The sequence below is a fragment of the Parambassis ranga genome, chromosome 1 (genome assembly GCF_900634625.1).
Source record: "Parambassis ranga chromosome 1, fParRan2.1, whole genome shotgun sequence".
Lineage (NCBI taxonomy): Eukaryota > Metazoa > Chordata > Actinopteri > Ambassidae > Parambassis > Parambassis ranga.
This window is the reverse complement of record NC_041022.1, coordinates 11182086-11207531: the sequence shown is the minus strand read 5'-3', so window position 1 is coordinate 11207531 and position 25446 is coordinate 11182086. Positions and strand designations below refer to the sequence as shown.

The following is a 25446-nucleotide window of genomic DNA, read 5'->3' as shown; positions in this document are numbered from 1 at the left end:
TAAGTCACTGTCCATGTTTTACTGCTATATAATTATATAACAGAGATTTGTTTCTTTCTAACTTTGTTTTTGTCATTGGACTGTTTTTATTTCTGTTCTTGTTTGAAACTAATACAGCAGCTCCTTTTAGTGCAGCTTAATGAGATCTGAGTCAGCAGGGTGTATTCTGCTTCAGCATGCACAATGAGGAACATTTGTGTCACACAGCTGGCACATCCCAGAGTTTGAATGGAAAAACAAACTTTCCATCTGTAAACAAGATGGCACTGCATCATCATCATCATCATCATCATCACAGTTGTTCACCTGCCTCAATGATAAAACAAAACTATACAACAACAGACTGTCCTCTCATGTTTCAACACTTTCAGGACAACAGAAACGGTGGAACAGCAGTTCTTTAGGAGGTTTTAGGACTGTGACAAATGGTGCAAAGCTGCCTCCTACTGGATCCACGGTGAAGTTACTTTCTTCTATCTGTCAACTGAAACAACTTAGCCTCTATAGGGTTAAAAATAGTTCAATGATCATTCTCGCTCTGCTGGTGAATACATTCTGAAGCAGATGACATTTCTTCTGCTGCCACCCTTCCTGTATCTTTTCTGGATCTATCCACAAATACACTAATAAACAGCTCTCAGACGTGTAATAAAACAGAGCAGCTGATGCATTCAAATCAGACAGTTGGAGGTTATACAGGATTTCTGTTCATCCTCTGTCTGTGAACCGCAGCCTGCAGGGTGCTGGGTGAACAGATGGGATCATTTATCCAGTGAGCTGACTGATGCTGCACAAGAAGCTGCTTTGACAGTGGAAAATATCAGTTCCATTACTCGCTGAGCTGGTCTCCATAAAGCATCTCATGAATGTCGGTGTTGTTATTGACAATCTTTCTGCTTATTGCAGTTGTGTGCAGAGGCACTGGGGCAGCTGCTGCACTCGTGTTTGGGCATCTGTTACAGCAATGTACAAACTTCATTAGTATTACTGAGTCAAAGGACGTGGAATTTGTCATAATCCATGGTCTTATTATATTCTCGGTTTACTGTTTTGAAAGTTTTCAGGTTTATTTAGGTTTTTGCCTTTTGATAGCTGTTTTCCTATTTTTTTTAAAGTGTCGTATTTTAGTGTGTCTGTGTTTGTTTTACTTCCTCTTGTATTTCCCTCCTTGGTGATTGAGGATGAATTGTTCTCACCTCTCTTAACCCTCGTGTATTTATTTCTTGTGCTCCTCTTTGTCTTAACTTCATCCTGCTGCTTTTTTTCTACTTTTGTAATTGGTTTTTAGTTATGCTGTTTTGACCTAATTTCTTGAAGTTTGGGTTTTTACTTTTTGTACTTCTTTTCACCTCTCCACCCTGAGTCTCCTGCTCCTCATCACCTTCTGCCTCTGACTATACAATACACCACATTAAGGTGCCCACTACTGAGCAACAAACAACAAACACGTCTTACTGATGTTGCTGAATTTTATCTTACATACTGTAGACCTAAAGCAAAGCTATTGCTTTTTCACATTCTTGTTTACCATTTAAAAATGTGATGATGGACTATTCATAAATCCATGTAACACTTCACACTTTTTTGTGGCTCCTCAGACTTCTCACCCAACCAATACCTCAGAAAGTGCATTTTTAATCGTTTTTTTTAAATAAAGTTTTTCAGTGTTGATATTTTAGTTGTTAGTGTAGCTGCAAAATCCCCCAGACACCACAATGCCTGATGCGGCTGGTGCTACATCAGCTGTTTGAGGTGGAGCTGGACTCATCATCACTGGAGCCATTGCTGCCACTGTGGTGGTGGTGTGTGGTAAATTTTAAAGTGACAAAAGACAACTCATTTCTTTCATAAGAAAATTCTACAACATACAGAAAAAAAGAAAGAGTTTAAGAACATATTTTTACGTCACTTTAGAGACGCCTTATTGGCTGCTGACTGTTGCTATGACATCGCCGCAACATCAGTAGACGCTTCGGAGTGAAGCATTGTGGGAAATTTACAAACACAACGCTAATGTCGAAGATGTCATAAACAGATCTGATAATATCCAAGTCGCATTGATTAAATACCGTCAAGATGAAGGTTGGTGTCAGAGGAAAGCACGTGTCAACAAGCCTTACTTTTGTTTCATTTTACGAGGTCGATGTTTAGTGTTATCTTAGGAATGGACTTAAACTGCTAGCTAACAGGCTAATGCTAACTACAGCAACTTACTTAGGCAGCTCCTGGAAGCTATCATGTAGCACGCCAGTGGTACAAAGCAGCTATTCTGTCGGATGTAACGTTATGAAAGACACCTGCTTACCTGCTGTATTTCCAAGTATAATGTCTAAGGCGTGTCTTTTTTTAATAGACAGTCAAACTTTTGCACATAGACCTTGCAAAGACAAGAGTACCAATGTTCGGCTAACTGGTAAATAGCTAAAATTGTCGTAACAGTCTGTCACACCTGTTGCAGAATCTTTTAATAATAATAATGTTACCACTTCTTAATGCCCACATTTTTCATGCTCTACACTATCTGGTTATTTAGTTTATGACATTTCTCAGAATCCACAGAAGATGACATGAAACTGCCAATAGCCTGTTGTGGATAAAATGACTTTTTTTTTATGTCCACAGAGTGTTTTCGTCCTCGCTGAAAAAGCCTGGGCGGGTTCTAGCCTTCTGTATAGGTGGCAGAAAAGCCTTGGCAATTATATCGCTGTTGCAGGGTCAGTAACGTGTGTGTGGTGGAGAAATCTGCTTCATCTTCATCAGGCAATGAAACTGCATTTTCTAATTATACAGACAGGACAACTCAGTGAAAATATATGATCGACATGGACACAAGTGGACAGAACTCAACCTGCCGGGGTAAGTCTTAAAATAAATCACTGCGGTTTCCATCTGCCAAAGAAGGCTTACTGTTCAAAAGTTTTTTTAGTAAGCTCTGGTCCTGTTCTGTCCTGTAGGCGCTGTGTGGGAATGGACTGGGATAAGGATGGGGACATTCTGGCAGTAATAGCTGCAAAGTCCAGTTCTATCCACCTGTGGGATGCCAGTGTCAATAAAACATCTCACATTGACAGTGGTATGAGGTATGACTATAATCCATCATGTTTTCAAAGAGGTAGACAATAGCACAGAGCCTATTACTTAATTTTTGACTTGTTAAATGCCCAAGCATCGCTTCTTCTTTCTAACATTCTGGGTTTGTTTCTTCGTTGATTTCTCCAGAGATCAGATGTCCTTCATCTTGTGGTCAAAGACAGGTCCACTGTTGGCTGTCGGGACCGTCAAAGGAAACCTGTTGATCTACAATCGTCAGACTTCTCGCAAGATCCCTGTGCTGGGTAATACATGCACACCACACCTACATATATGCTTTTTTTGTGTCCTGTAATGTTGAGTGTCTGCCCCTCTACCTCCACATTTGCTAGGCAAACACACCAAGAAGATAACCTGCGGCTGCTGGAGTGCTCAGAATCTACTGGCTCTGGGGAGCGATGACAATACACTGAGCATCAGCAATCATGAGGGGGACACAATCAGACAGGTATGTCAGTACTGATGTGTTTTTAACTTCTTGGTCATACCTGTTGCAAAGAGCTTGAATACAGAAAATAGAACAATACCTAGAAGCAATGAGTGATATTAAAAATTGTCTGTGCTAAACTACAATACTGCAGCCATCATGAAAAATTATAAGAGAGTAAGGGGGGTCACTACAAACCCACATGTAATGAAGGACAAATACAAACTGATGGAAATAACACAAACTGATGTTTTTGATACATAACAGAATTCACAGTATTCCCAAATATGGAAGAATGAACTAGACATACTTTAATTACTTTTCCAGACATCTCTTCGTGGAGAACCTGCAGAAGTCTACTTTTCAGTGATGAAGACAGATGAAAGGTCTTCTCGAGGAGAGAGTACTGTAAGTGTGTCCTCTGCAAGATTAAACCATTTTTGTATACAGGAGAGGAGTCCTTATTGAGCATTTGTTGGTGAAATGTTAAAGATTCTATTGACATTCAGAGCCGGACAGTCATGGGAGTGTATAATACAAATTCCTATTTCAGATCTTTGAAATGTAATTTGGCTCATCTTGTTGCATTTATGGACCCTTCAGGTGAGTGTGTCTATGGACAAGAAGATACTGATGCTTTTTAATATCAACGACCCTGAAAACCCAATAGAGCTGGCCTTTGATTCCCGCTATGGAAAAATTGTGTCCTACCGCTGGTACTGCGCACACACACACACACACACACAGCTAATTAATCTTGTATTAAATCTTGTCTATAATGCTCTTTTGCTCTCTCTTTACCTAGGTATGGTGATGGATATATACTCATAGGCTTCTCCAATGGATACTTTGTGGTGATTTCCACTCACATCAGGGAGATCGGACATGAGCTCTATCAGGCTCACAACCACAAAGATAGTCTCAACAGTGTGGCCATCTCACAAGCATTAAACAAGGCTGCTTCCTGTGGCGACAACTGGTACACACACTCTCTTATGAAAACAGCACCACCTTTTAGATGATTTATTAGGTCCAAATTGAAGGTTCAGTGTGTTTGTTGCAGCATAAAGATCCACGAGCTGTCTGATCTCAAGGATATAAGCAGTATAGTTCAACTGGATGATGAAACTAAAGGTGAGACAGCCCTCTTTTTTTAGCCATACAGTCACAGTTGGCTGAATACATCGCCCACTTCTCCATCTCTCCTCTTGCAGGACTGGATCAGCTGAGCTGGACGGATGATGGCCAGCTGCTGGCTGTGTCCACACAAAAAGGGACGCTCCATGTCTTTCTGACCAAGCTGCCCATCCTTGGTGACAGTTTAGGTACCCGGCTGGCCTACCTCACCTCGTTACTGGAGGTGACGGTGTCCAACCACGTAGAGGGGGTGAGATCTCACACACACACATGTGCACGCACAGGAATATAACCATGTATAATCAGTGTCGGCAATCAGTCACTGCGTGTTTTCAGGAGAATCCTGTGACCATAGAAGTGGAGGTGGAGCCCACCTTTATTGCAGTGGGGCCGTACCATGTGGCTGTGGGGATGAACAACAGAGCCTGGTTTTATGCTCTGGTAGACCAAAAACCCGGTGTGTGTGAAACAAATACTACATGGTGTTTCTGAGCCATTTAGTCACCTCAAAGTTAGTGATTGGTTTTTGTCCCTGGAATGTTTTTGTGTGTTGCTCAGGTTTTAACAAGCTGAAGGACATCGAGTATTTGGGGACAATAGCCAGCATGTGCCTTAATGCGGACTATGCAGCAGCACTGTTTGAGGGAAAAGTGCAGCTCCACATGGTGGGTCGTCTGTTCTCCGTGTTTTGTTTCTCTTTTTATTGACCCATAACCAGTTATTGAACAGGCTTTACTGTTCATTATTATAGGCATAAATAAAATACTAGTCTGTTTTGGTTAAGATTGAAGGCAGACATCAGGAGGAGAGGAAGCAGATGAAGCTTTTTCCAGAGGACGACAGAAAAGGTCGGATCCTTTGCCACGCACTCACTGCTGACTTCCTGTACTACGGCACCGATGTAAGGCTCAGCACACATTGTCATTTGCAGCCTGTTTTTTTTTCCGTCTACTAACGGAAGTTGTACTCTTCTTTCTTCTCAGTCAGGCAATGTGGTGTGTGTCTTGGTGGAGGACTGGGAGACTGTGAGCTGCTACAGTCACTCCGTTGGTGTCAGGAAAGTGTTTCCTGACCTCAATGGCACGCGGCTGGTGTTCATTGATGATAAGAATGGCGGCTTTTTGTACTCCCCTGCAAATGTCAGTACATCCACAAATATCTGCACACTACTGTATGTTAAACAAATGTGTCACGTTACCCTTAAAGAGTAGAGTCACAGAGGTAGTTTGGATTCCAAAGAGTTTGAAGAGTATATGTGTCTATGTGTGTGTTTGTGTGTGTCCAATCCAGGCAACAACCTCCTGCTTTGAGCTCCCCAACTTCTCTCCCACCATCACAGGAGTGCTATGGGACAACTGGCATGCAGACAGAGGGGTGTTTGTAGCTTATGATGACGACAAGGTCTACACCTATGCCTTGCACAAAACTACTATATATGGTATGATGCCTAATACTGTTAAAAAAAATAACCAAACACCACAAATATACCGATGTTAACAGACAATAGCTGCCTTTTTAAAATTAAGATCCACCCTTCTCAGGCCCACAGGTGGTTTTGGTGGGGTTCACTCCACTCCTCTACTCCCAGAAGCCCTTGCTCCTGTACAACGGTGAGCTGACTTGTCAGACGGCAAGCGGTAAGACCAGTGAAGTGGCTCTGAGCACACACTCCTTCCTCAAGCACTCAACTCGCACATCAGCTACAGAATCATCACCGGACTTTAGCCAGCAGCTCTCTCAGGCTCTCATGCTCAAAAGGTCAGCCATGCTGTCAATACACACATCACACATCTGTGTGTGTGCTTTTGTTTGAAAAGACCTTTAGAGGTATGCAGTAATTTATATGAGAATCTAAAGCAGACCACCTGGGGATGACTATATCTCCTCTCCAGTTTTCACGAGGCATGGGAACTGTGCAAGTCTGCTGGCAGTGACACGGACTGGGCGGAGTTAGGCAAAGCCTGTCTCATCCACATGGAGATTGAATTGGGCATCCAGGTCTACCGCATGAGTGGCAACGTGGGCATGGTCCTGTCACTGCAGGCTATTCAGGTACACATTAGTGATCATGACACTCCACTGTATGCTTGGATAAAAATAACACACTCCTATTTTTACCTCCTTTACCTCCTAATCTCTCCATTCCTCTGTGTCTTTCTTGCTGTTTTTCCAGGGTATAGAAGACAGGAATTTGCTGGCAGGACATTTGGCCATGTTTCTGGGTGACTACAACCTGGCCCAAGACCTTTATCTCTCCTCAAGCTGCCCAATTGCTGCTCTGGAGGTGTGTTTGAATATCTGTGTAAAAGAACAGTTTCCTGTATTTGTTTTTACCACTTCCAATTCCATTAGTTGTGTTATAGTCAGTAACACATTATATACATTTTGTGTATATTAGATGAGAAGAGAACTGCTGCATTGGGACAGTGCTCTGATGTTAGCCAAGAGGCTAGCAGAAGACCAGATTCCCTTTATATCCAAAGAATATGCGGTCCATCTGGAGTTTATGTAAGTGATCACACACATCACTCCTATGTATGTGGGTCTGACGACACATCACTAAACCTCTTTCTGTCTCTTTTGTAGCGGCGACTATGTTAATGCATTGGCACACTATGAAAAAGGAATGACCCACAACAACAAAGTAAGTCTGATTAAAAACCTTTTTTATAGAAGTTTGTAAATGGTGGAATGGTGAGTTCTTTTCAGTTTTCTTTCCCACTTGATTTTATTGTTTTATTTAAAAAAAAAAAAAAGCGAAATAATCTTGAATCTGCCAGTGTCTGTTCTCCTCTTCCTCATTTTTTTCTCTCGCTGCGCAGTTTCAAGACCATGATGAGGCGTGCCAGGCAGGTGTAGCCAGGATGTCCATTAGGATGGGTGACATCAGGAGAGGAGCTGCTCAGGCTGTTCAGCATCCAAGCAGAATCCTTAAGAAGGAATGTGGAGCCATACTGGAGAGCATGAAGGTAGAGCTCAGATATTTACCTATTTAACCTGTAACACTGTAACAGATTATGGATATCTGATGTATCATCTGTTTTCCTTCATCGCAGCAATTTTCTGAAGCTGCTCAGCTCTATGAAAAAGGCCAGTATTATGACAAAGCTGCATCGGTCTACATTCGCTGCAAGAACTGGTGAGACAAATATCAACACACAACAACTTTCAGACCTTCACGTTTGTCTTCCTTTTAACTGATAGTTAATTTATTTTACTACAGGGCAAAGGTAGGAGAGTTGCTCCCAAATGTCTCCTCTCCCAAGATTCACCTGCAGTATGCAAAGGCCAAGGAAGCAGATGGGAAGTACGTACTTAGTCTCTGTGTCTGCCTCTTTTTGCAAAAGATAAAAAAATCACTGAAAAGGAACTTATGTAAAGTGTACTGTGTGCACCAGGTATAAAGATGCAGCACAGGCATATGAGAGCGCCAAAGACTGGGACAACGTGATTCGTGTGCTGCTGGATCACCTTAACAATCCTGAGGACGCTGTGCGCATCGTCAGGGAAACGCAGAGCATCGATGGAGCAAAGATGGTTGCCAGGTAAGATTGTTATCTTACCTGGCAAATATCTGTCTGGTTTTCTTGATAGTCATTACATTTTAATATCATTTTGCCAAGTTTTAGCAGTGCTTTATATAACGAAAGCATTGGCAGTATACATTTTTTTTTATTTATAAGTACCTTAATTACTAATGTATAACAGTCATCAGACTGGTTTCTGTCAACTAATTGTGTTTTTTAGGTTTTTGCTAGTTTTGTAAAATGTGTCTTTAATGTTGTGTGTGTGTGTCAAGGTTCTTCCTGCGACTGAATGACTATGGCTCAGCCATTCACTTCCTGGTTCTGTCTCAGTGCAACGATGAAGCCTTCCAGCTGGCTCAGCAGCATGGACAGATGGAGGTCTATGCAGACATCATCGGTCAGTCTGTGTGTATGTGTGTGTGTAGTGTACATGTGGATATATCAGTGTAATTCTTTATTAAATGGACTTTAATATTCATTACCTGTAATTTCATTTGTGTTCATCAGGTCTCGAGGCCACGCAGGAGGACTATCAGAGCATTGCTTTGTACTTTGAAGAAGAGAAGAAACACCTGCAGGCTGGAAAGTTTTTTCAGAAGTGTGGGCAGTACAGCAGAGTAAGAACCATGACTTCATTTATTTCCTCATCTGTCATTTTTTAGGAGATTATCTAATGCAGATATTTCTTTCCACCTCTAAGGCACTGAAGCATTTTCTCAAGTGTTCCAACAAAGATGACAACCTGGCCATAGAGATGGCTATTGAGACGGTGAGAGCTCTCTCTCTCTCTCTCTCTCTCTCTGTGTGCATCTAGACATTGAGCTGAATGTGTGTATCTCTTTGATGTGTGTTTTTCAGGTGGGTCAGGCCAAGGACATCCCGTTAACCAATCAGCTCATAGATTACCTGATGGGAGAAAGTGATGGCATGCCCAAGGTAATCAATACACTGAAATGATGTGAGATGATCATCATTCTGTAGTCTGTAGTGTACAATCACACATTTTTCATCTGACAGATTTTTTCACTCAATAGGTTTTGTGTTTATTTGCTGCTACTGAATTTACCCTGTGTGTTCATACACTGGAAGTATATGATGGCTGATTAATCCCTGTGTTCCTTCCCAGGATGCAAAGTACCTGTTTCGTCTGTACATGGCACTGCAGCAGCACAGAGAAGCCGCTCGCACCGCAATCATCATTGCTAGAGAAGAGCAGTGCACAGGTACAATTGTATTCAAACAAAGGAATAACTGTGTGACTGTTACAGCACTGTGGAATGTTTTATCACTGTATAAACTGTTGTCTTGTTACCATCACAGGGAACTACCGCAATGCACATGACGTGCTGTTCAGCATGTACACGGAGCTGCAGGCTCAGAAGATCAAGATTCCTGCTGAGATGGCCACTAATCTGATGATCCTCCACTCCTACCTGCTGGTCAAGGTTAGTACAGTTTAAATCATACAATGCAGCTCCTCTAGATTAGATCACAGCATTCTGCAGTCTGCTTTCTCTAAACAATGGGCAGTTGCTATGGAAACAGCTCTGATCAGTAACAACTTTCCATCCACTAGAAGTCAAATACATTTAATTTTTGCAAAATTGATTTTTTTTTTATTATTAAGTAGTTATATAGAGTTCTTCAAGATTTATGGGACAATGTGCAGCAATCTGATCAGAGTGATATGATCGACAATGAGTGTGATGTGACATTGTGTAAGTGTAGTGTTTGTGTTTTTATGTAGATCCATGTAAAGAGAGGAGACCACCTGAAAGGGGCACGCATGCTCATTCGTGTCAGCAACAACATCAGCAAGTTTCCTGCACGTAAGTCATACAGTCCAGATCACAGAACACATAAGTAAACCTAAATCTGTTGAAGGAATTTTTATGTGTCTGACATGAGTCTCATCCCTGTGTGTGTGTGTGTGTAGATGTGGTCCCCATTCTGACATCAGCAGTAATTGAATGTCACCGTGCTGGCCTAAAGAACTCGGCTTTCAGCTTTGCCGCCATGTTGATGAGACCAGAGTACCGAAACCAGATCGATGCAAAGTACAGGAAAAAGATTGAAGCTATGGTTCGGTAAGTTCAGACATCCACACCTCCTGTACACTTCCTTGTCTTTCTATACACACATGATGTGTTTAATCTCTCTGATTTTTTAATTTGTCCCTCTCCCTTTGTCTCTGAATCTCCGTTTTCACATTCTACCTGCACCACAGACGTCCTGATACATCAGAGGTTGAAGAGGAAACTACTCCATGTCCTTTCTGTGGCTTCCAGCTGGCACAAACCGAACTGCTGTGTATTTCCTGCAAGAACAACCTGCCTTACTGCATTGCCACGGTACACCACAGCTTATACAGTACACATCTACCGAACCAGATTGTTTCCACTAACTTTTCGTTTGGTATTTGTACCATTTTGTTTTCCTCAGGGTCGTCATATGTTGAAAGAGGACTGGTCCATCTGTCCTCATTGTGAATTTCCTGCTCTTTACTCACAGTTTACCCTGTAAGTGACACACAAACTATATATAATAGTTTAGGCAAAGTTAGATTTTGTTTTGTTTTTTGAAAAGGCACATCCTTGTGGTGAGCTATGCTAACAGTCTCTTGGCCATATCAAAGACTAGAGCAGTCGCTCTAAATTAAATTTGTGTCCTAAACTGCACCACTGTCACTACTTTCATGTCCACACTGCTCTTTGTTCCAGGTTGCTGGAGACTGAGACGATGTGTCCAATGTGCTCTGTGGGTCTGAGCGTCAAACAGGTTAAAAAGATCTCTGATTGTTCCAAATACCTGCAGACTGATGAAGTAGATCAATGACAGAAAAGTTGTTGGACATATAACATATATTTTTTATGCACCCTATGGGTCACAGTAGGTTTTTTCTTGGATATTTGTGCACTCTTCTTTTACAATATTCTGTACTTGTTTCTATAAAAATGTTTTTTTTTAGCTATTTGAGTTTAACACTTAATTTAAGAGGCTCAAGGCAAATTGGGTATACCTATACCATAGTAGTTATCTATATTGTGACAAATGTAGAAAAATCCAATAAAAAAATCTGATGCCTGTCAGACAAATTATATCATTATAATCTCCAGTTATTAGCTGTCCTGCAAGACTTTTCTTTCTTTTTTAGGGTTATATTTATTGCATAATGTTAGATTACATTTTGTTATTTCTGTGACATTCTTACTACACAAAACACTTGGTAGCTTCTCTGAAACTTGGAAGAATTTTACCTATTTAAATATTTGATTTTATTTCCTGAAAAATAACAAACCATTCTATAAAACTGTTCATCAACATGACTTTTTCTTTTGTATATATATAAAAAACTAACAACCACTCATGAGAAACATACTGTATTTCTCTCTTAATCCTCATGAATACTTTTTACAAAATGCAATTTACAGAAAAATGTAATTAGTGCTAACCATAGAGCAAAAGCAAAGGGATCTCTGAGTTGTATTTGTAGCAAAAAGTAACAGTCTACACCACTCATTTACATCCTCACACCTGCACCACAAGGTGATGACAGAAGAAACGCTCGCTACTCCCAATGAGACATGTAACTACAGAGGTGTATATACATGATAAAGGGCAGGTAATAAGCATCATTTGTGCTGTATGGTGACAATGGGAGTTAAAAGAAAGGATGATGTGTCAGTCACTGTTTTAAAGACAGATAAACTGATGAAATTTCACTACTTTCTGACATTTGATAATGGATTAATATTAGTGCAGTGTGGCACACCAGTTTATTCTCCTCCTCTGGATAGTAGTCATTTCTTAGCCTTGCCTTTGCCCTTGCCTTTTCCCTTCCCAGAATCTTCTTTTTTCTCCTTATTGGACTCCTTAGTGGCTTTTGCCTTCTTCTGCTGCATAGAGAAATAAGAACTGTGAGGGAAAGAATACAGAGGATATGGATGAGATAAAATGCATCACAGATTATATGACTGCCCTTACTTTGATCATAGCATCTGCTTTCAGAGTGTCCGTTTCCTCCTCAGACTCCTGACCCCCCTGGCTCATTTCCTCTCCTCCCAGTTCTAACTCTCCGCCACCTCCGCGGCGGCCCTTCTTTACAGCTTGCAGGGAGTATGGTGTCAGGTGAACCTCTTTGTTATATGTCCGTGTGAAAGCTGCCTTCACCTAAGAGCAAAGAGCACAAGTCGTAAAACGTAATGTTCCACATACAGGTTGCATGTTTTGACATTTGTTACAACAGCTTTTTAGCATTTTTGCAGATTATTGTCTAGAAAGATGACACAAATAATTGCTGATTTGGCAACTAACACGTTCACCCTATCAACAACAACAAAAAAACTGCTAATTTTCCCCAGTACATTTAAAGCATGTAAAGCATGGGGTTGCTAAACAGACTGCAATTGTTTCCTGTCCAATTCACTATCCAAACCATCCTGCTGACCTTTGAGTCCAGTTTAGAGTAGGGATCAGGCTGTCCACCCCAGATGCTGATCTCCATGATGTTGTCCACGTCCTCCTTGATGAGCTGGTAGTCATCCAGCAGCTGTACAGCTTGACTGGCACCCTCTGCTCCGTATTTCTGAAGTGGATTCAACAGCGCCTGTCTCAGGTAATGCAGGTAGTCCAGGTTCACTGCCTGTTTACTGCTCATTGTCCTGCAGGGGAAAGAAAATCACACATTACACTCAAACACTTTAGGGTGTTAGAGAGTGTGTCTGTAAGAAGGAAAAGAGAAAAAAAAATTACTTTAAGCTCATGTGTGAGGCCAGCTCCTGAACAGTACGGGAATGTTTGCCTGTGGAAGAGTTCTTTCCGAGCCAGCTGGGGAAGACGGGGAACTGAGACATGTAGCCTCTCATGAGTTCACCAGGTAACACGCTGGCATAGATGGCCTACAAACACACAGAAACAAGGTATGTTTTTAAGTTTGATGTAGGGAAAGTTTTTTTTTTTTTTTTTTTTAAATGGAATCATGTGAGGCAGCTCAGAGTATTTTACTTGCAGTAGATAATGCACACTTCATTATCACCCCTCTAACTCACTATCAGACAACTATTAAAACAAACTAAACTAACATTAAACAACTAAAGCCACCGAGCTCCACTGACAAGGATGACCCTCATCTACAAACAATTAGGCATATAATCCCACTTCAATGAAACCACACCTCTCTGAGGAAAACTATGTGATAGAGTCTGGGCTTGTTAGGCTGTGTCACTGACACTAAGCTAAAATGCTGTTTGCACCACAGTGCTACCCTGCCTGTGTTAGTTATCCTCTCCTTAGAGAGACAAACATGTAGCATAGAAACACAACATCAATGAAAACAGTTAAGCTGTTTACTAATGTTGGTCAGACTTATGTTTTAGGTGTGTGTGCAATACCTGGGTGGGCAGCAATGACCAGTTTTGACCTGAGCGAATTCTTCTGTCGACCAGATCGCCATCACTGATGGAATCTGCCGTCTTACTAAGCAACACCAGATGGGACTTCATATCACCACTGTGAGAAAAGACCAGTCAGTACAGGAATACTGAAAGAAATGTCAAACTTTTCAGGAAAGTCTCAAAAGTCTCACCTGGCAGCAGATGGACGAACATGCAGGTAGTTCTCCTGGACAAACAGCGGAGCCAGCGAGTAGTCATGGAAGAACAGGTCAGACTTGTCAATGAGGGTCATGTGGGCAGTCTCTTCCCCTAAAGTAAACACCTTCCTGCAAACATCAAATGGCCCCAGGTGCATGTCCTTGCGAGCTCTGGTCGCATCTGACTTGCACTGGTCGTATGTCATCACCTTGTCTTTGGCTGACCACATGCTCAGATTATGGATCACCTGGAGAGAAACCAGCACTGGTAAGCAGCAAAACTGGCAAGCAAAGCCATAAGAGAACATTCTTAAACTCTTGTTTACCTGTCGGACATCCTGATTAGAGGCTAAAATTATTTCATTAAGAGCTGGGGGTGGAATCTTGATTCCCTCTTTAAAGGCAATGGACATCATGGCTCCCTAAAAAAATTAGAGAAAAAAAGTACATTTAACAGCCAGCAACAGGCATACAACAGCACAGCATAGCATGCAGGATATAGTACCTTGATCTGTTCCACTCGCGGCCTCTGGAAGCGCAGGTCGAAGCAGTAGTTGGCCAATGATCTGATCTTGGGGTGGTTACGATCATTGCACATGCAGATGATTGGAATCTTTGAATTTTTGATTAGGCCAATCATCTCCTACAGGAGGCAAAAGATCAGACATTAGTATCAAAGAAAGAACCATGTCAGAGGAACCAGTAAGTGAATTTAAAAGTTATCTGATTCTGAGTTTATGTTTGGAAAAAGGCCCTTTGATCCCTTAATGATCTTTTTTTTTTTTTTTTCTAAAAAAGGAAGGCGTGTATATACCTGGATTCCTCCACGATCTTCATTACCAGCCATGCCATCGACCTCATCCATGATCAGGACGTGTTTACTGCTCACTGTCTGAGACGTGCCTACAAAGCAGTCAGTTTTGTATGAGAAAAAAATGGATGCCCACAATTATTTTGATGAGAAACAAGCAGAAAAACACAAACTATATGTTTTGCTTGTGTCTATAAATGTATACTGGTGTTTGTGCAAACAGATGGAGCGATGCGTCACCTTTGTAGAAGTTCTCAATGCTGGTGTTGTTGAGTGACTCAGCAACGACTTCCTTCAGGCTGTTTTTGCTGCGAGTGCAGCTGGCATTCATTTCCACATAGCTAAAGCCCAACTCCTAAAGGGTGACAACCAAACACAGTCAGAAGGAGTGATACAACACTAAAATGCAAACCATTCACCTGTGTGTGTGTTTTCAGACTGACCTCACAGACTAGGGCTGCTGTCGTAGTCTTCCCCACCCCCGGTGGTCCAGAGAGCAGAGCGGCTTTAAATCCTGATCCATCATCTTTCCCTCCAAATTTACCAAACCTCGCAACTGTACAGCAGAAAGCGCCACAAAAAATGTCATGCTCGGCAATCCCAACAATTAAAAAGTTAAAATTCTCTGAAACATACTGAGTGTTCTGTTACCTGCTGGCTTGCCAGCTCCCCCGCTGTTGCGTGTGTACCAGTGCTGCAGCCAGCGCAGCAACTTGTTGGCACAGCTCTGCTCTCCTTGCTGGCCAATCACAGTCTTCAGGGAGCGTGGACGGTACTTGTCCACCCACAGCAGACTGGCACCCTCCCCTGCTGTTGAGGATGATGGTCCTGGAGTTAAGGAAGAAGAGGAAGAGGAGGAAAGGCCCAGCTCCCTCCGGACTGTGTGACTTGACCCTCTCCCAGGCGGGGTGCCAGTGTCTCTGGTCCTGGCTCCATGGCCTTGTGCCAGGCTGGTCTTTGATGGGCTCGGAGTGTGAGGGGACCTGGAGTTTCCCTTGGAGGGAGAGATCTTCTGGGCTTTGGGGGTGCTTTTTGAAGTCCGGCTGGGGGGAGTTCTGGTCTTGGAGGCTTTGCTCTGACAGAGGGGGAAACGCATTGAAAGTACATTTTTACAAAAAACAGATGTTTGATTGATGAACAGGAATATTAATTTAATTATTGAGTAATTGCTCAATAATTCAGCTTCTTAGGCTGCAAGTCCACACAGATTATTTTTTGTCAAGACCCATTTTTTTCAGAGGTTTTTTCACATTACAGATTAGACAGCCATAGCCATAGATCAGACTTTTTAGAGATAAAAAAAACGGCAGGTAAACATAAATATCAGTCAATTCTTGTACCATTGTGAATGTAAAGTTTTAACATGACAGTACAGTCCAGGACATACACTGACCTCGGCTTCTGCAGCAATCTCATACTTCGACTTCTTTCCTGGTTTGGTTCTGATCAACTCCAAAAGACCGTCTTCATCCAGGATCGTGGTGCCCAAACTCTCAGCCTGAGCAGTGCAAGAAATAAAAGTATAAAGGTAATTCTTAAAGCATTGTATGTTTGCAGGTATACACATCATTAATTCATAGACTGTTTTCTTTTTTTACCATTTTGTCTTAATTATGTTCAGTATGCCTCCCTTCTATCACTAGTAAGTGAGAAGTCTAGTAAGGATCCCAGTCCAAAGAGTTTTGTCACCTTTTCAAGCTTCGAGGCTCCGCTGTCTCTGCCCTGCACCAGGTAGGTTGTCTTCTTGCTGACGTTGCCCGTCACCTTGCCTCCATAACGTTCAATGAGAGTTTTGGTGTCATCTCTCTCCATTGACTCCAGGACACCTGTCAGCACAAACACGCAGCCCTCCAAACAGTTCTCTGCTCCCTAGAAAACAGGTGAAACACAGTCAATCAGCTAAACTTCGCTCATCACGATGACAGATTGATTTACAGTATACCTTACCACTGGGATCTCCTTGGAGCCAAGAGCTCGTGGTCCATCTCTGTTGAGGTAGTTTCTGTAAGCTGAGGCATTGGCCTTCTTCTTCTCTGCATCTTCAGGACTGGTACTTGTGCTCTGATTGGGACAAAGGAGCGCATTTAGTGTGTTTTGATTGTATCCATTATGACCAGAATAAGGCTGCTGCATGGCTCACCTCTGGTTTCTTGGGAGAAGTTTTAAGTGCAGAGGGTGTGGTTCCTGTTTTTGGTGTAAACCTCTTTTCCGAAATAGATAAGGTAACAGGCTCCTTTTTTGGTGAGATTTTAATTTTTGTTGGTGAAGTTTTGCTCTTGGGTACTTCATCCTTCACCTCGTCCCTTTTCTTCATCATGGCCAGTTTAGAGCTGGCTTTGACAGGGCTCTTCTTAGGAGATGGACCAACCACATCCTCCGGCATGCTTTTAATTCTCTTTAATGGGCTGGTTGTGCTGCCTCCAGCACCGCTCTTTTGGGGAGTCAGGCTGTGTTTTTGATCTGAGTCTTTACGAGCCTAGATGAGATGTTTAAACAGATATTTAACACTGCTAGCATTTAAAAAAAATACATTTTTTTTTAAATCACTATATTCATTACCTTCTTCGCCACTGGTGGCTCATCCAGCATTGAAATTGTTCTGGCAAACTCCTCGTCCTCATGAACCTGCTTTTCCAGCTGAGTGAAAAAGTAAAAAAATCATATATCATAACATTAGAATAGCAAAGAGAAAGAGCTTTAATGAATGCATCATCGATCTACCTCCATGTCCTCTTCCATCTGCAGCTGTCTGGCAATTTCCTCATCACTGATCAGGTCATCCATGTCTTGAGTTGGCTGAGAAGTAGAGAAGTTTTTAAAAAGTCGGTTTGTTGTTAAGGTGTAATCCCATGATAAAAAGAGTGAGAGAAGACCCATCAGCACTCACAGCTTTTCGTTTGGTGCTGGCCACCAGCTTCTTCTCTGAGCGCTGAATAGACGCACTGCCAAAGTAGTCGAGAACGGAGGTGGGGGTTTGTTTTGGCTGAGGAGGCGGGGCGGACTTAGGAGTGGCAGGTGAAACTGTTTTCCCCTGTGTGGAGGAGGGCTTGGCAGGAGACTTCTTACCCCCCTCTTTGACTCGTGACTGAGGACTATCTGCCTCTGATTTCCGTTTCAAAGTGCCGTTCTGCTTGGGTTTGGAGGCCTTCTTCAAGGTCTGAAAGCTGTCACTGTCTGAATCTACAAGCAGAGCAGATACGGACTCATTGTACTCAAAAAGCTACAGTACATGAACACATTTTGTTAACTTATAACACGTGTGAGTAATGTGAAGATAAATCGTCACCTGTTTCAGAGACATACTGAACAGGATCTTTTTTAGGATATGTCTCTGTCTTGCTTGTCTTAGGTTTTTTTGGGGGGGATTTCTTCGACTTCCCATGCTCCTCTGAGTCCGAGTCTGAGCAGAAAGAAAGATGTGTGTGTGTTGAAGAAAAGACATTTGTATCAGTTTATTTCTAAAGAACAGAGTTCTGTCCTAATGAGTAATGCTTTTATTTACTTTTTTTTAGCTCTGAACAGTTTGAAAAATTGTAATAAACTCTTCAATGTGAACCTCATAACACATCAAAAACACTGATGGATCAAATTAATTATTATCCTTCATACCTGATGCTATGACTGCATGTTTCTTTCGTTTTTTCTCACTATCCTTGTGCTGCTCCTCTGTTTTGGAGCTTTTTACCTTAAAAAAAAAAACATAACTTAATATAAAAACAGATCGACCCTTGCAAAATGACAGGAGATCGAATTATTGTTCTTACCTTGGAGGTCTCTTTCTTTTTCTTTTTCACCTCCTCGTCTGAAGAGAGAGGATTTTTCTTCTTCTTCTTCTCGTCAGGTTTGATGTTTCCATTTGGGGCTGGTTTCTGCACCGCAGGCTTAGCTGTTGTCGGCGCAAAGAACCGCCTGATATCCTGCACACACACACACATATAGAAGAGTGCCTACATCCAAACTGGTACTGATACAGACTAAATTTCACTTTCTCACGTGTAAGATGCCAGAAAACGTGCACAATTTGAACGGATACGTTGAAACGGTTACACGGGAACTAAACAAAAGGTGATCTCACTGTGCAGCAGGCCGAATTTTGCCTCACTAACATTTAATAACAAGTTGTCAATTTTATCCTCTTTAGCTGCAGCTAACACTGCGCATTCACACTTCAACAGCGGGGAGCAGTTTTAACAAGACTATGCGATGAATTTATTTTTATTCGTGTTTACATATACGGTCTCTATGGGGGGATAAATGACAGAAATGTGTAACATACCATTATGAACACGTCTTGCAGTGTTGAAAAATGTTTGTTATCAAAAACAAGTAGGCAACTCCTTCAACTGCTTGGCGCGCGAAGCTAGGTTCTGTCGTCGCCCGGAAATGACGCAACGTCAAGCAGCAACCACCCGGGCTGAAAAATGAGGCCAATGCGGAAGTGGAAGTGAACAGAGCAACTACTTATTCTGTGATGATGAAATTGAATCTATAGAACATTTATTTTATGATTGCAAACTTATTAATGCCTTCTGGGAAGATTTACAAGACTAACTGGCTATTCCCCAAGTTTATCAATTTAGTTAAAGAGAATATTTTATATGGTGTGTATATAAAAGATCCAGTGCATGATATGGGAATTAATACAATCATCATCCTTGCAAATTTTGTTTTATACAAAGAACAAACTTATGAAAACCAAACCCCAATTCTATGCTTTTCATGGAGAGTTGTGTCATTACTTTTCATCTTTAAAAGACATGGAGAGAAAAACTGCAATGAAGCCTTATGATTTAGTAGAGTTTAATCTCACTTCCCCTAGCCCTCTCCCCTAGTTTATTTATTTGTATGTATGTAAATGAGAGGGGGGGGGGTGGACTTTTATTTATCATTTCATTTTTACTCTCATTATTTGGGTTAATTATTGTTTTTTATTTATTTTTTTACTGTAATATTTTCACTTTATGTACTGTTGAAACATAGTACTATGCCAAATTGTTGTGTACATTTTTCCAATAATAAAAATTAAAAAACAATACAAAATCGACATTTTCTTTAATAAAATACTACATAATTTTTGCGTTTTCGGTGATCTGGTGGTCTATCATAAATAATTTGTTGAATAAAAAGATAAAATTAAATGATAAAGATCGATAAATGAGGGGCATGGTTGGCGTGATTGATTGGTCTCTTCTCAAATCACGGACGGGCTGTGGAAGGCTCATACAGGCTGCATGGAGCAGCTTACTGTTGTTAAGATAATGATATTTTTAATTTTAAATGTAGAAGTCTTTTTCTACACTTCCTTCACTTGTTTTTCTGAGTTTGGGGTTCATCACAACAAACACTTGGCAGATTCTAATTCAATAAGTAAAACGTTTATTTTAACAATGCTTTTGTCAGGGTTTCAGCCTGAACCAGGGCTTTTATTTTGTAGTTTTGTTGTGTTTGCTTTTGTTCTAGTTCTCTGGTTTTGTATGGATTCCTGTATTTTGAAGTCACTGATCTCGCTCTCGTTTCGTGTACTCCCTCCTCCTGGTGATTACCTGCTCCCCCCCTAATATTTCTCACCTGTATCTCATTGTCTCTCCCTTCCTCCTGTATATCATGTGCGACTTCCCTGCAGCCGGTATCAGTTCATCTTGTGTCATTCCCAAAATACACCAGCCAACACACAACTTGTTCCAGAGGCCAATATCCAGTACAACCCTGGCTCTGCATTAGGGTTAGGGTTACAGCTAGGGTTAGGGTTAGGCTTAGGGTTACAGCTAGGGTTAGGGTTAAAGTTAGGAAGGTCACAGAGTTGTGGTTCAAAGTTACCTCCATTTGGCTTACAGAGACCATTACAGAAATGTCTCACTTGAGGCTCTAAGCCTCACGACAGAACCTAACCCTAGCTCTGCAGGAAAATGTGATTAAAAGTTTGAAGAGCTCCAGTGTCCTCTGTATGATACCAAATTTAATATTATAAATTATTGAAATAAGTCCGCAACAAGGGCCAATACCAAGATATGCACCAGTGTCTACCAGCTGATAACAATACTTCAGCTGTGACTTCAATGGGGTTATCATACCAAAATGCTGACTACAGACATGTAGCTTTTCAAAAAGTACAAGCAACCTGTGGTGGTCGCCATAGAACAGCCCTGAAACAGTTGCATTTTATCCAGTTTACATATGAACATAAAGTCTTGGAAACACAACGTGATTCCTTCACCAAGAACAACAGATGCAAATTCTCTGAATCTGAGTTTTTTTCTGGCAAATATGTGACATCTTTTCTAGCATTTTTTTTTTTAGCAAATTCGTGACATTTTTCCTTAGGAGTTTTTTTTCTGGAAAATTTGTGAGATTTTTCAGGCAACTTTGAGATATTTTCACACAAATTTGTGTTTTTTTGGCAAAGTTGTCTGATATTTTCACGCACATTTGTCAAACATTTGTAAGACACGTGCCTTATAGCTCACACTGTCGACTTATATACACTGCTCAAAAAAATAAAGGGAACACAGTGTAGCTCCAAGTCAGTCACTCTTCTGTGAAATCAGCCTGTCCAGTTAGGAAGCAACACTGATTGAGAATCAGTTTCAGCTGCTGTTGTTCAAATGGAACAGACAACAGGTGGGAATGAGAGGAAATTATCAAGACAGCCCCTATAAAGGAGAGGTTCTGCAGGTGCTGACCACAGACCATTTCTCTGCTCTCATCCTTTCTGCCTGATGTTTTGCTCACTTTTGCATTTTGTCAGTGCTCTCACCCCTAGAGGTAGCATGAGGCAGTGTCTACAACCCACACAGGTGCTCAGGTAGTGCAGCTCAGCCAGGATGGCACATGAATACAAGCTGTGGCAAGGTTTGCTGTGTCAGCAGTGTCCAGAGCATGGAGCACATATTTGAGAATTGCACATAAAAGTCACCACATGCCATTGAAGATCATAATCTAACTTGCCCAGCTCAAGTCAATGCCATCTTCTAAGTTATTCAGGACAATAGAAACAAGAACCCTGCATGTATTTATTTTGGACAATATGACTTTACTATTAAGATGACCAGAATTAAGACACCTGATACTTACCTTGGCACATCTATACCTTCAGGCAAGTATAAATGTTAACATTGCTGATGCATTAGTCATGTACTACATCCAGTGTGAGGGTTTTATTGTAATTACAAACTAGTTATAAACTTCACTATATGTTTACAGGTTTAACTTAAACCCGTTCTGATCAGGTGACTTGGTTTAAGTTTTAGCCACAAAACAAACCAGCAGGCATTGGAAAACATGGTTTTATTGGTCTTAACAGAACAGTGTGAGGAATTATTCAGCAGCTGACTCCACCACAGTGGTCTTCTCACTGATGTAGATGCCATCCAGGAACTTCCTGATGTCCTTCTTTCTGACTGTGGTGGCCTGTTGGATCAAGGCCGCTAGAGACAAATAGAAGAGTAGAGTATTAAGGCAGAGGAAGGACCAAACATGCCAACTAATGCCATATTTGGAAGGCAAATATTCAAAGTTGAGAATGAACACCAGAGGGAAAACATTCACGGAAATGTTGACAAAAACATGCAGTCACCTTAAAAAAGAAAATTAAAAAAAAATGGATCCACTTTTGGCAATAACCTTTGCATCCATCTTATGCTAAAATATGTTTCAATAATTTAAATAAGCATACATTGTGTGCAATTTGAAATGCAGAAATCTCATTTAAAAAAAACAAACAAGAAGCATGCAAAGAAAGAAGAGTTCTCTCCCCTTTAGGACATAAGGGAACTTTGACGGCAGTATCTAACCTCTAACAGGTGCAACCTTTACTGATCCGGCTCCACTACTGTTCCCTTCTCAGAGACATAAATGCCATCCAAGAATTTTCTGATATCCTTATTTTTGACTGTGGTGGCCTGCTGGATCAGAGCAGCTGGAACAGAGAAGTTGGGATGGTAAGCAGCACATCACATCACATGGGAGTCACAGTAAATACAGACAAGGTAGGAGTACAGTGCAGGAAGTACCACATGACATGTTTATTTTTGGCTCTGCATCATTTCAATTTGTGTTTGAGCTGGAGACAGACTGAGCTGCACGTCTGCCTACGTCACATTAAAGACATTTCCAGCTAAGCTTCGTTAGCCCTGTGCAGCAGCCGTAACCAATTCCTGATGGACCTAGACGTCCATCTGGTCTGCAGCAAATTGAATACAAGAAAATGCTTCTATGGAAGCGCAGAGCCAAAAGACACCAATGTCATGGCACTACTTAACACTACTTTATGGCAAAGGGGAAAAATACACTTAAAAGAAGTAAGGTGCATTATCATCTTAACAAGAAAACCACTTAAATATTAAGTGTTTCTTAATAAACATTACAAACAAAATAATAAAAACTGGAGATAAGAGATGGGTCGGATCAATGAAGTTCTGATGCATTTCCTGTGTCACAGCAAAAAGTACAACTCTCAATGAAAAATTAAGTCCCATTTAACACAAATCTCCCTTTGCACCTCACAGTAGCACTGCATACGAGAGAGAAGCCCTCTTGCCATTGAACAGTAGAAATTGTCAGCAAATTTATTGTTTAGAGGATAATGGTCCATTCTGAAGTAAAAGGAAGGGGGAGGCTACACATTAAAACGGAATTTCACAGGATTAACTGCTACACCACACAGCTCGGATGGAACTGGCTGTTCAGAGTAGGAAAACACTACACAAAAGTCTACAGGTTTTATAGGAGATACCAGCCTTCTGCCAAACAAGTCACAGAGCCGTTGTATTTTTTAGTAAAATTTAAGGCAGCATCATGTATGACTATCAAGGTTCCGCATAATCTGCTGTCTAAACTGCAGGGGATCCTGGAGAACAGCTTCCATCCTCTACACCACGTGCTGCTGAAGTGCAGGAGTACGTTCAGTGCCAGACTGATCCCTCCTAAATGCACCACTGAGCGCCACAGGAGGTCCTTCCTTCCTGTGGCCATCAAACTGTACAACACCTCCCTCTGAGATCAGAACACACTGTCTTGTAATCATATCCATATTGGATTTATTCAGACAAGATTTTACTGCACACGGTACAAGTTGTATTATATATGACTTTAGTCTTCACTTGCCAGGATTTGACTTGAATGTACATTAATGTTTAGAATTTATTAGGTTTTTATCTTATATTTTTTATTTTTTACGCTCACTACTTTACCTTATTTGTATTTCTGTCTTTTTTGAGTATACATGGAGCACCTGGAACGAAAACAATTTCCCCCCGGGGATCAATAAAGTATTTCTGATTCTGATTCTGATTAATAAAATGAGCCAGTAGCAACACCTTAAATGTTTCAACTTTGCTTGAGCAACAGGATATGGATCTCAGCAGTACAGTACACCATGTGGCAGGAGAAACACCCAAGTCAGTTTGAAAAAAATGCAGACATACCTGAGTTTGACACCAACTCGATGTCGTTACCCTCCAGGACCAGCTCGTCCTTCTGGGCAGCTGAGACTGCACACACCACACCTGAAAGCCAAGAGGAGAACATAGCAAATGTTTTATTGCCAATCACAAGTGATCCAGAGACTTTCAGAATTCCAATAAAGAAGTAGTTATAGTGTTAGAACCTTAAATACATTGTCTCCTACACAACATTTCCATAACAGTGTACTCACCGGGCCTCATTCTGACACGTCGGATATATTTCTCTCCCAGGAAGTTCCTGATCTCCACCATTGTTCCAGTCTCCTGAATGACAACGTTGATAGGGAAATGGGCATACACGGAACGCATTTTGTACCTGAAACCCTGCAGAAACACAAAAGTGAAAAAACTGAGTAAAGTTGGGACTGTTAAAATGGGCAGCATCAAGACATACAACCACTAAACAGAAATCATAAACGTATACTTCTTCCTATGGGAAACACAGGTTCTTACCAAAGTGACTCCCTTAATCATGTTCTGGACGTGGCTGCAAATAGTGCGGACTGTGGCGAGCTCCTTCCTGTTACCCCACCATTTATCCACACGAAGCTGAGGAAGACATTAGAGCCATTCAAAATACCCTTCACTGAAGTGTGACCACACTTGTGTGACCATGTCAAAAACAAATGCTTGACAGTTTTAAAATCTTTAAATGAAATAAAGCTGTACCTCAGTAATACAGTGTTTCGAGCACTTACCTTCTTCTGTTTCTTGCCCAGCAAAGAGAGCTCCAGGTTGATGTGGTTGAACTCCCTGGTGAGCTTACCACGGGGCCCTTTGACAATCACTGTGCGCCCCTTCAACCTGACCTCGACTACAAAAATCACACAACAGAACAATGTAAGTTAGTTAAATTCACACCATTTCACACTGGCAAAAGTGAAATTTAAGTGTACATGGAGGTCACTACTTTCTTCTTACCATTGTCGGGGAGGTCGACAGTCTGACTGCTGAGAATGGTCTTCATTCTGTAGAGAATGCACAATGTTAGTTTTCCTTAACTTTTTGGCCCGTTTTATAAGCATCTATGTTTCTATTCTAAGCGAGATTTATGACATGCAGTTAAGGATGTACACCAATCCAGGACAGCAAGCTTGTTATACACACAGAGCAGCTGTTTATAGTACTTGACTTCAATAACGCCGGGCAGTATGGGATACAGCGGAGAGCATCCACACTGCGTTGAATTAGCTAGCATTACTGCTAAAGCTAGTTTAAAACTGCACTAGGTAGTGACACTGGTATGTCCAATGTGTATAATTGAACAATCGCATTAATTTTAACACGTTAGTGGACGTTAAGAACTGTAGCTACACAACAAGTCTTAAATATAATACACAATCTGCAGCAGCCATTAGCAAATACGAATAGCTTCAGGCCTCTGTCAGCCAATATGTTGAACA

At 41.4% G+C, this 25446-nt stretch overlaps 3 protein-coding genes across 3 annotated transcripts; 1 reads left to right on the top strand and 2 right to left on the bottom strand.

The window, feature by feature from the left end:
* The first annotated feature begins 1976 nt into the window (after window positions 1-1976).
* wdr19 (WD repeat domain 19) lies at window positions 1977-11483 on the top strand. Its single transcript, XM_028403582.1, has 36 exons — window positions 1977-2082; window positions 2623-2714; window positions 2791-2856; window positions 2955-3080; window positions 3220-3335; window positions 3423-3538; window positions 3845-3925; window positions 4121-4233; window positions 4323-4496; window positions 4581-4651; window positions 4732-4904; window positions 4991-5111; window positions 5213-5319; window positions 5439-5555; window positions 5638-5793; window positions 5945-6092; window positions 6196-6412; window positions 6547-6706; window positions 6828-6938; window positions 7053-7162; window positions 7241-7298; window positions 7477-7623; window positions 7711-7793; window positions 7878-7961; window positions 8053-8199; window positions 8454-8578; window positions 8689-8798; window positions 8882-8950; window positions 9040-9117; window positions 9308-9404; window positions 9502-9626; window positions 9929-10010; window positions 10118-10268; window positions 10409-10532; window positions 10624-10700; window positions 10902-11483. The coding sequence occupies exons 1-36, from the start codon at window positions 2077-2079 to the stop codon at window positions 11014-11016; spliced, it is 4053 nt and encodes a 1350-aa protein (XP_028259383.1). The 5' UTR covers window positions 1977-2076; the 3' UTR covers window positions 11017-11483.
* rfc1 (replication factor C (activator 1) 1) lies at window positions 11442-18962 on the bottom strand. The gene is made up of 23 exons (XM_028403595.1): window positions 18859-18962; window positions 18347-18499; window positions 18192-18267; window positions 17869-17982; window positions 17470-17762; window positions 17304-17378; window positions 17142-17219; window positions 16723-17058; window positions 16530-16643; window positions 16272-16451; window positions 15976-16080; window positions 15234-15657; window positions 15026-15138; window positions 14823-14937; window positions 14586-14674; window positions 14277-14414; window positions 14098-14193; window positions 13766-14019; window positions 13572-13689; window positions 12934-13079; window positions 12629-12842; window positions 12166-12351; window positions 11442-12077 (listed from the first exon to the last, which is right to left on the bottom strand). The coding sequence occupies exons 1-23, from the start codon at window positions 18859-18861 to the stop codon at window positions 11982-11984; spliced, it is 3516 nt and encodes a 1171-aa protein (XP_028259396.1). The 5' UTR covers window positions 18862-18962; the 3' UTR covers window positions 11442-11981.
* A 2887-nt stretch (window positions 18963-21849) lies between these two features.
* rpl9 (ribosomal protein L9) lies at window positions 21850-25116 on the bottom strand. Its single transcript, XM_028400623.1, has 7 exons — window positions 24965-25116; window positions 24742-24857; window positions 24497-24592; window positions 24235-24367; window positions 24005-24085; window positions 22373-22497; window positions 21850-22006 (listed from the first exon to the last, which is right to left on the bottom strand). The coding sequence occupies exons 1-6, from the start codon at window positions 25008-25010 to the stop codon at window positions 22391-22393; spliced, it is 579 nt and encodes a 192-aa protein (XP_028256424.1). The 5' UTR covers window positions 25011-25116; the 3' UTR covers window positions 21850-22006; window positions 22373-22390.
* Window positions 25117-25446: the final 330 nt, after the last annotated feature.

What these genes read in the sequence shown, in the direction of transcription:
- rpl9 (XM_028400623.1), bottom strand. Translation starts at nt 25,010, where the DNA reads ATGAAGACCATTCTCAGCAGTCAGACTGTCGACCTCCCCGACAATG. An exon ending in TGATTAAGGGAGTCACTTTG is followed by an intron (nt 24,368 to 24,496) that starts GTAAGAACCTGT and finishes GTGTTTCTGCAG; the next exon opens with GGTTTCAGGTACAAAATGCG. An exon ending in ACGTGTCAGAATGAGGCCCG is followed by an intron (nt 24,086 to 24,234) that starts GTGAGTACACTG and finishes CTTGGCTTTCAG; the next exon opens with GTGTGGTGTGTGCAGTCTCA.
- wdr19 (XM_028403582.1), top strand. An exon ending in AAAATTGTGTCCTACCGCTG is followed by an intron (nt 4,234 to 4,322) that starts GTACTGCGCACA and finishes CTCTTTACCTAG; the next exon opens with GTATGGTGATGGATATATAC. An exon ending in AAAGTGATGGCATGCCCAAG is followed by an intron (nt 9,118 to 9,307) that starts GTAATCAATACA and finishes GTTCCTTCCCAG; the next exon opens with GATGCAAAGTACCTGTTTCG.
- rfc1 (XM_028403595.1), bottom strand. An exon ending in GGGAGCTGGCAAGCCAGCAG is followed by an intron (nt 15,139 to 15,233) that starts GTAACAGAACAC and finishes TCTGCTGTACAG; the next exon opens with TTGCGAGGTTTGGTAAATTT. An exon ending in ACTCTAAACTGGACTCAAAG is followed by an intron (nt 12,352 to 12,628) that starts GTCAGCAGGATG and finishes CTTTGCTCTTAG; the next exon opens with GTGAAGGCAGCTTTCACACG.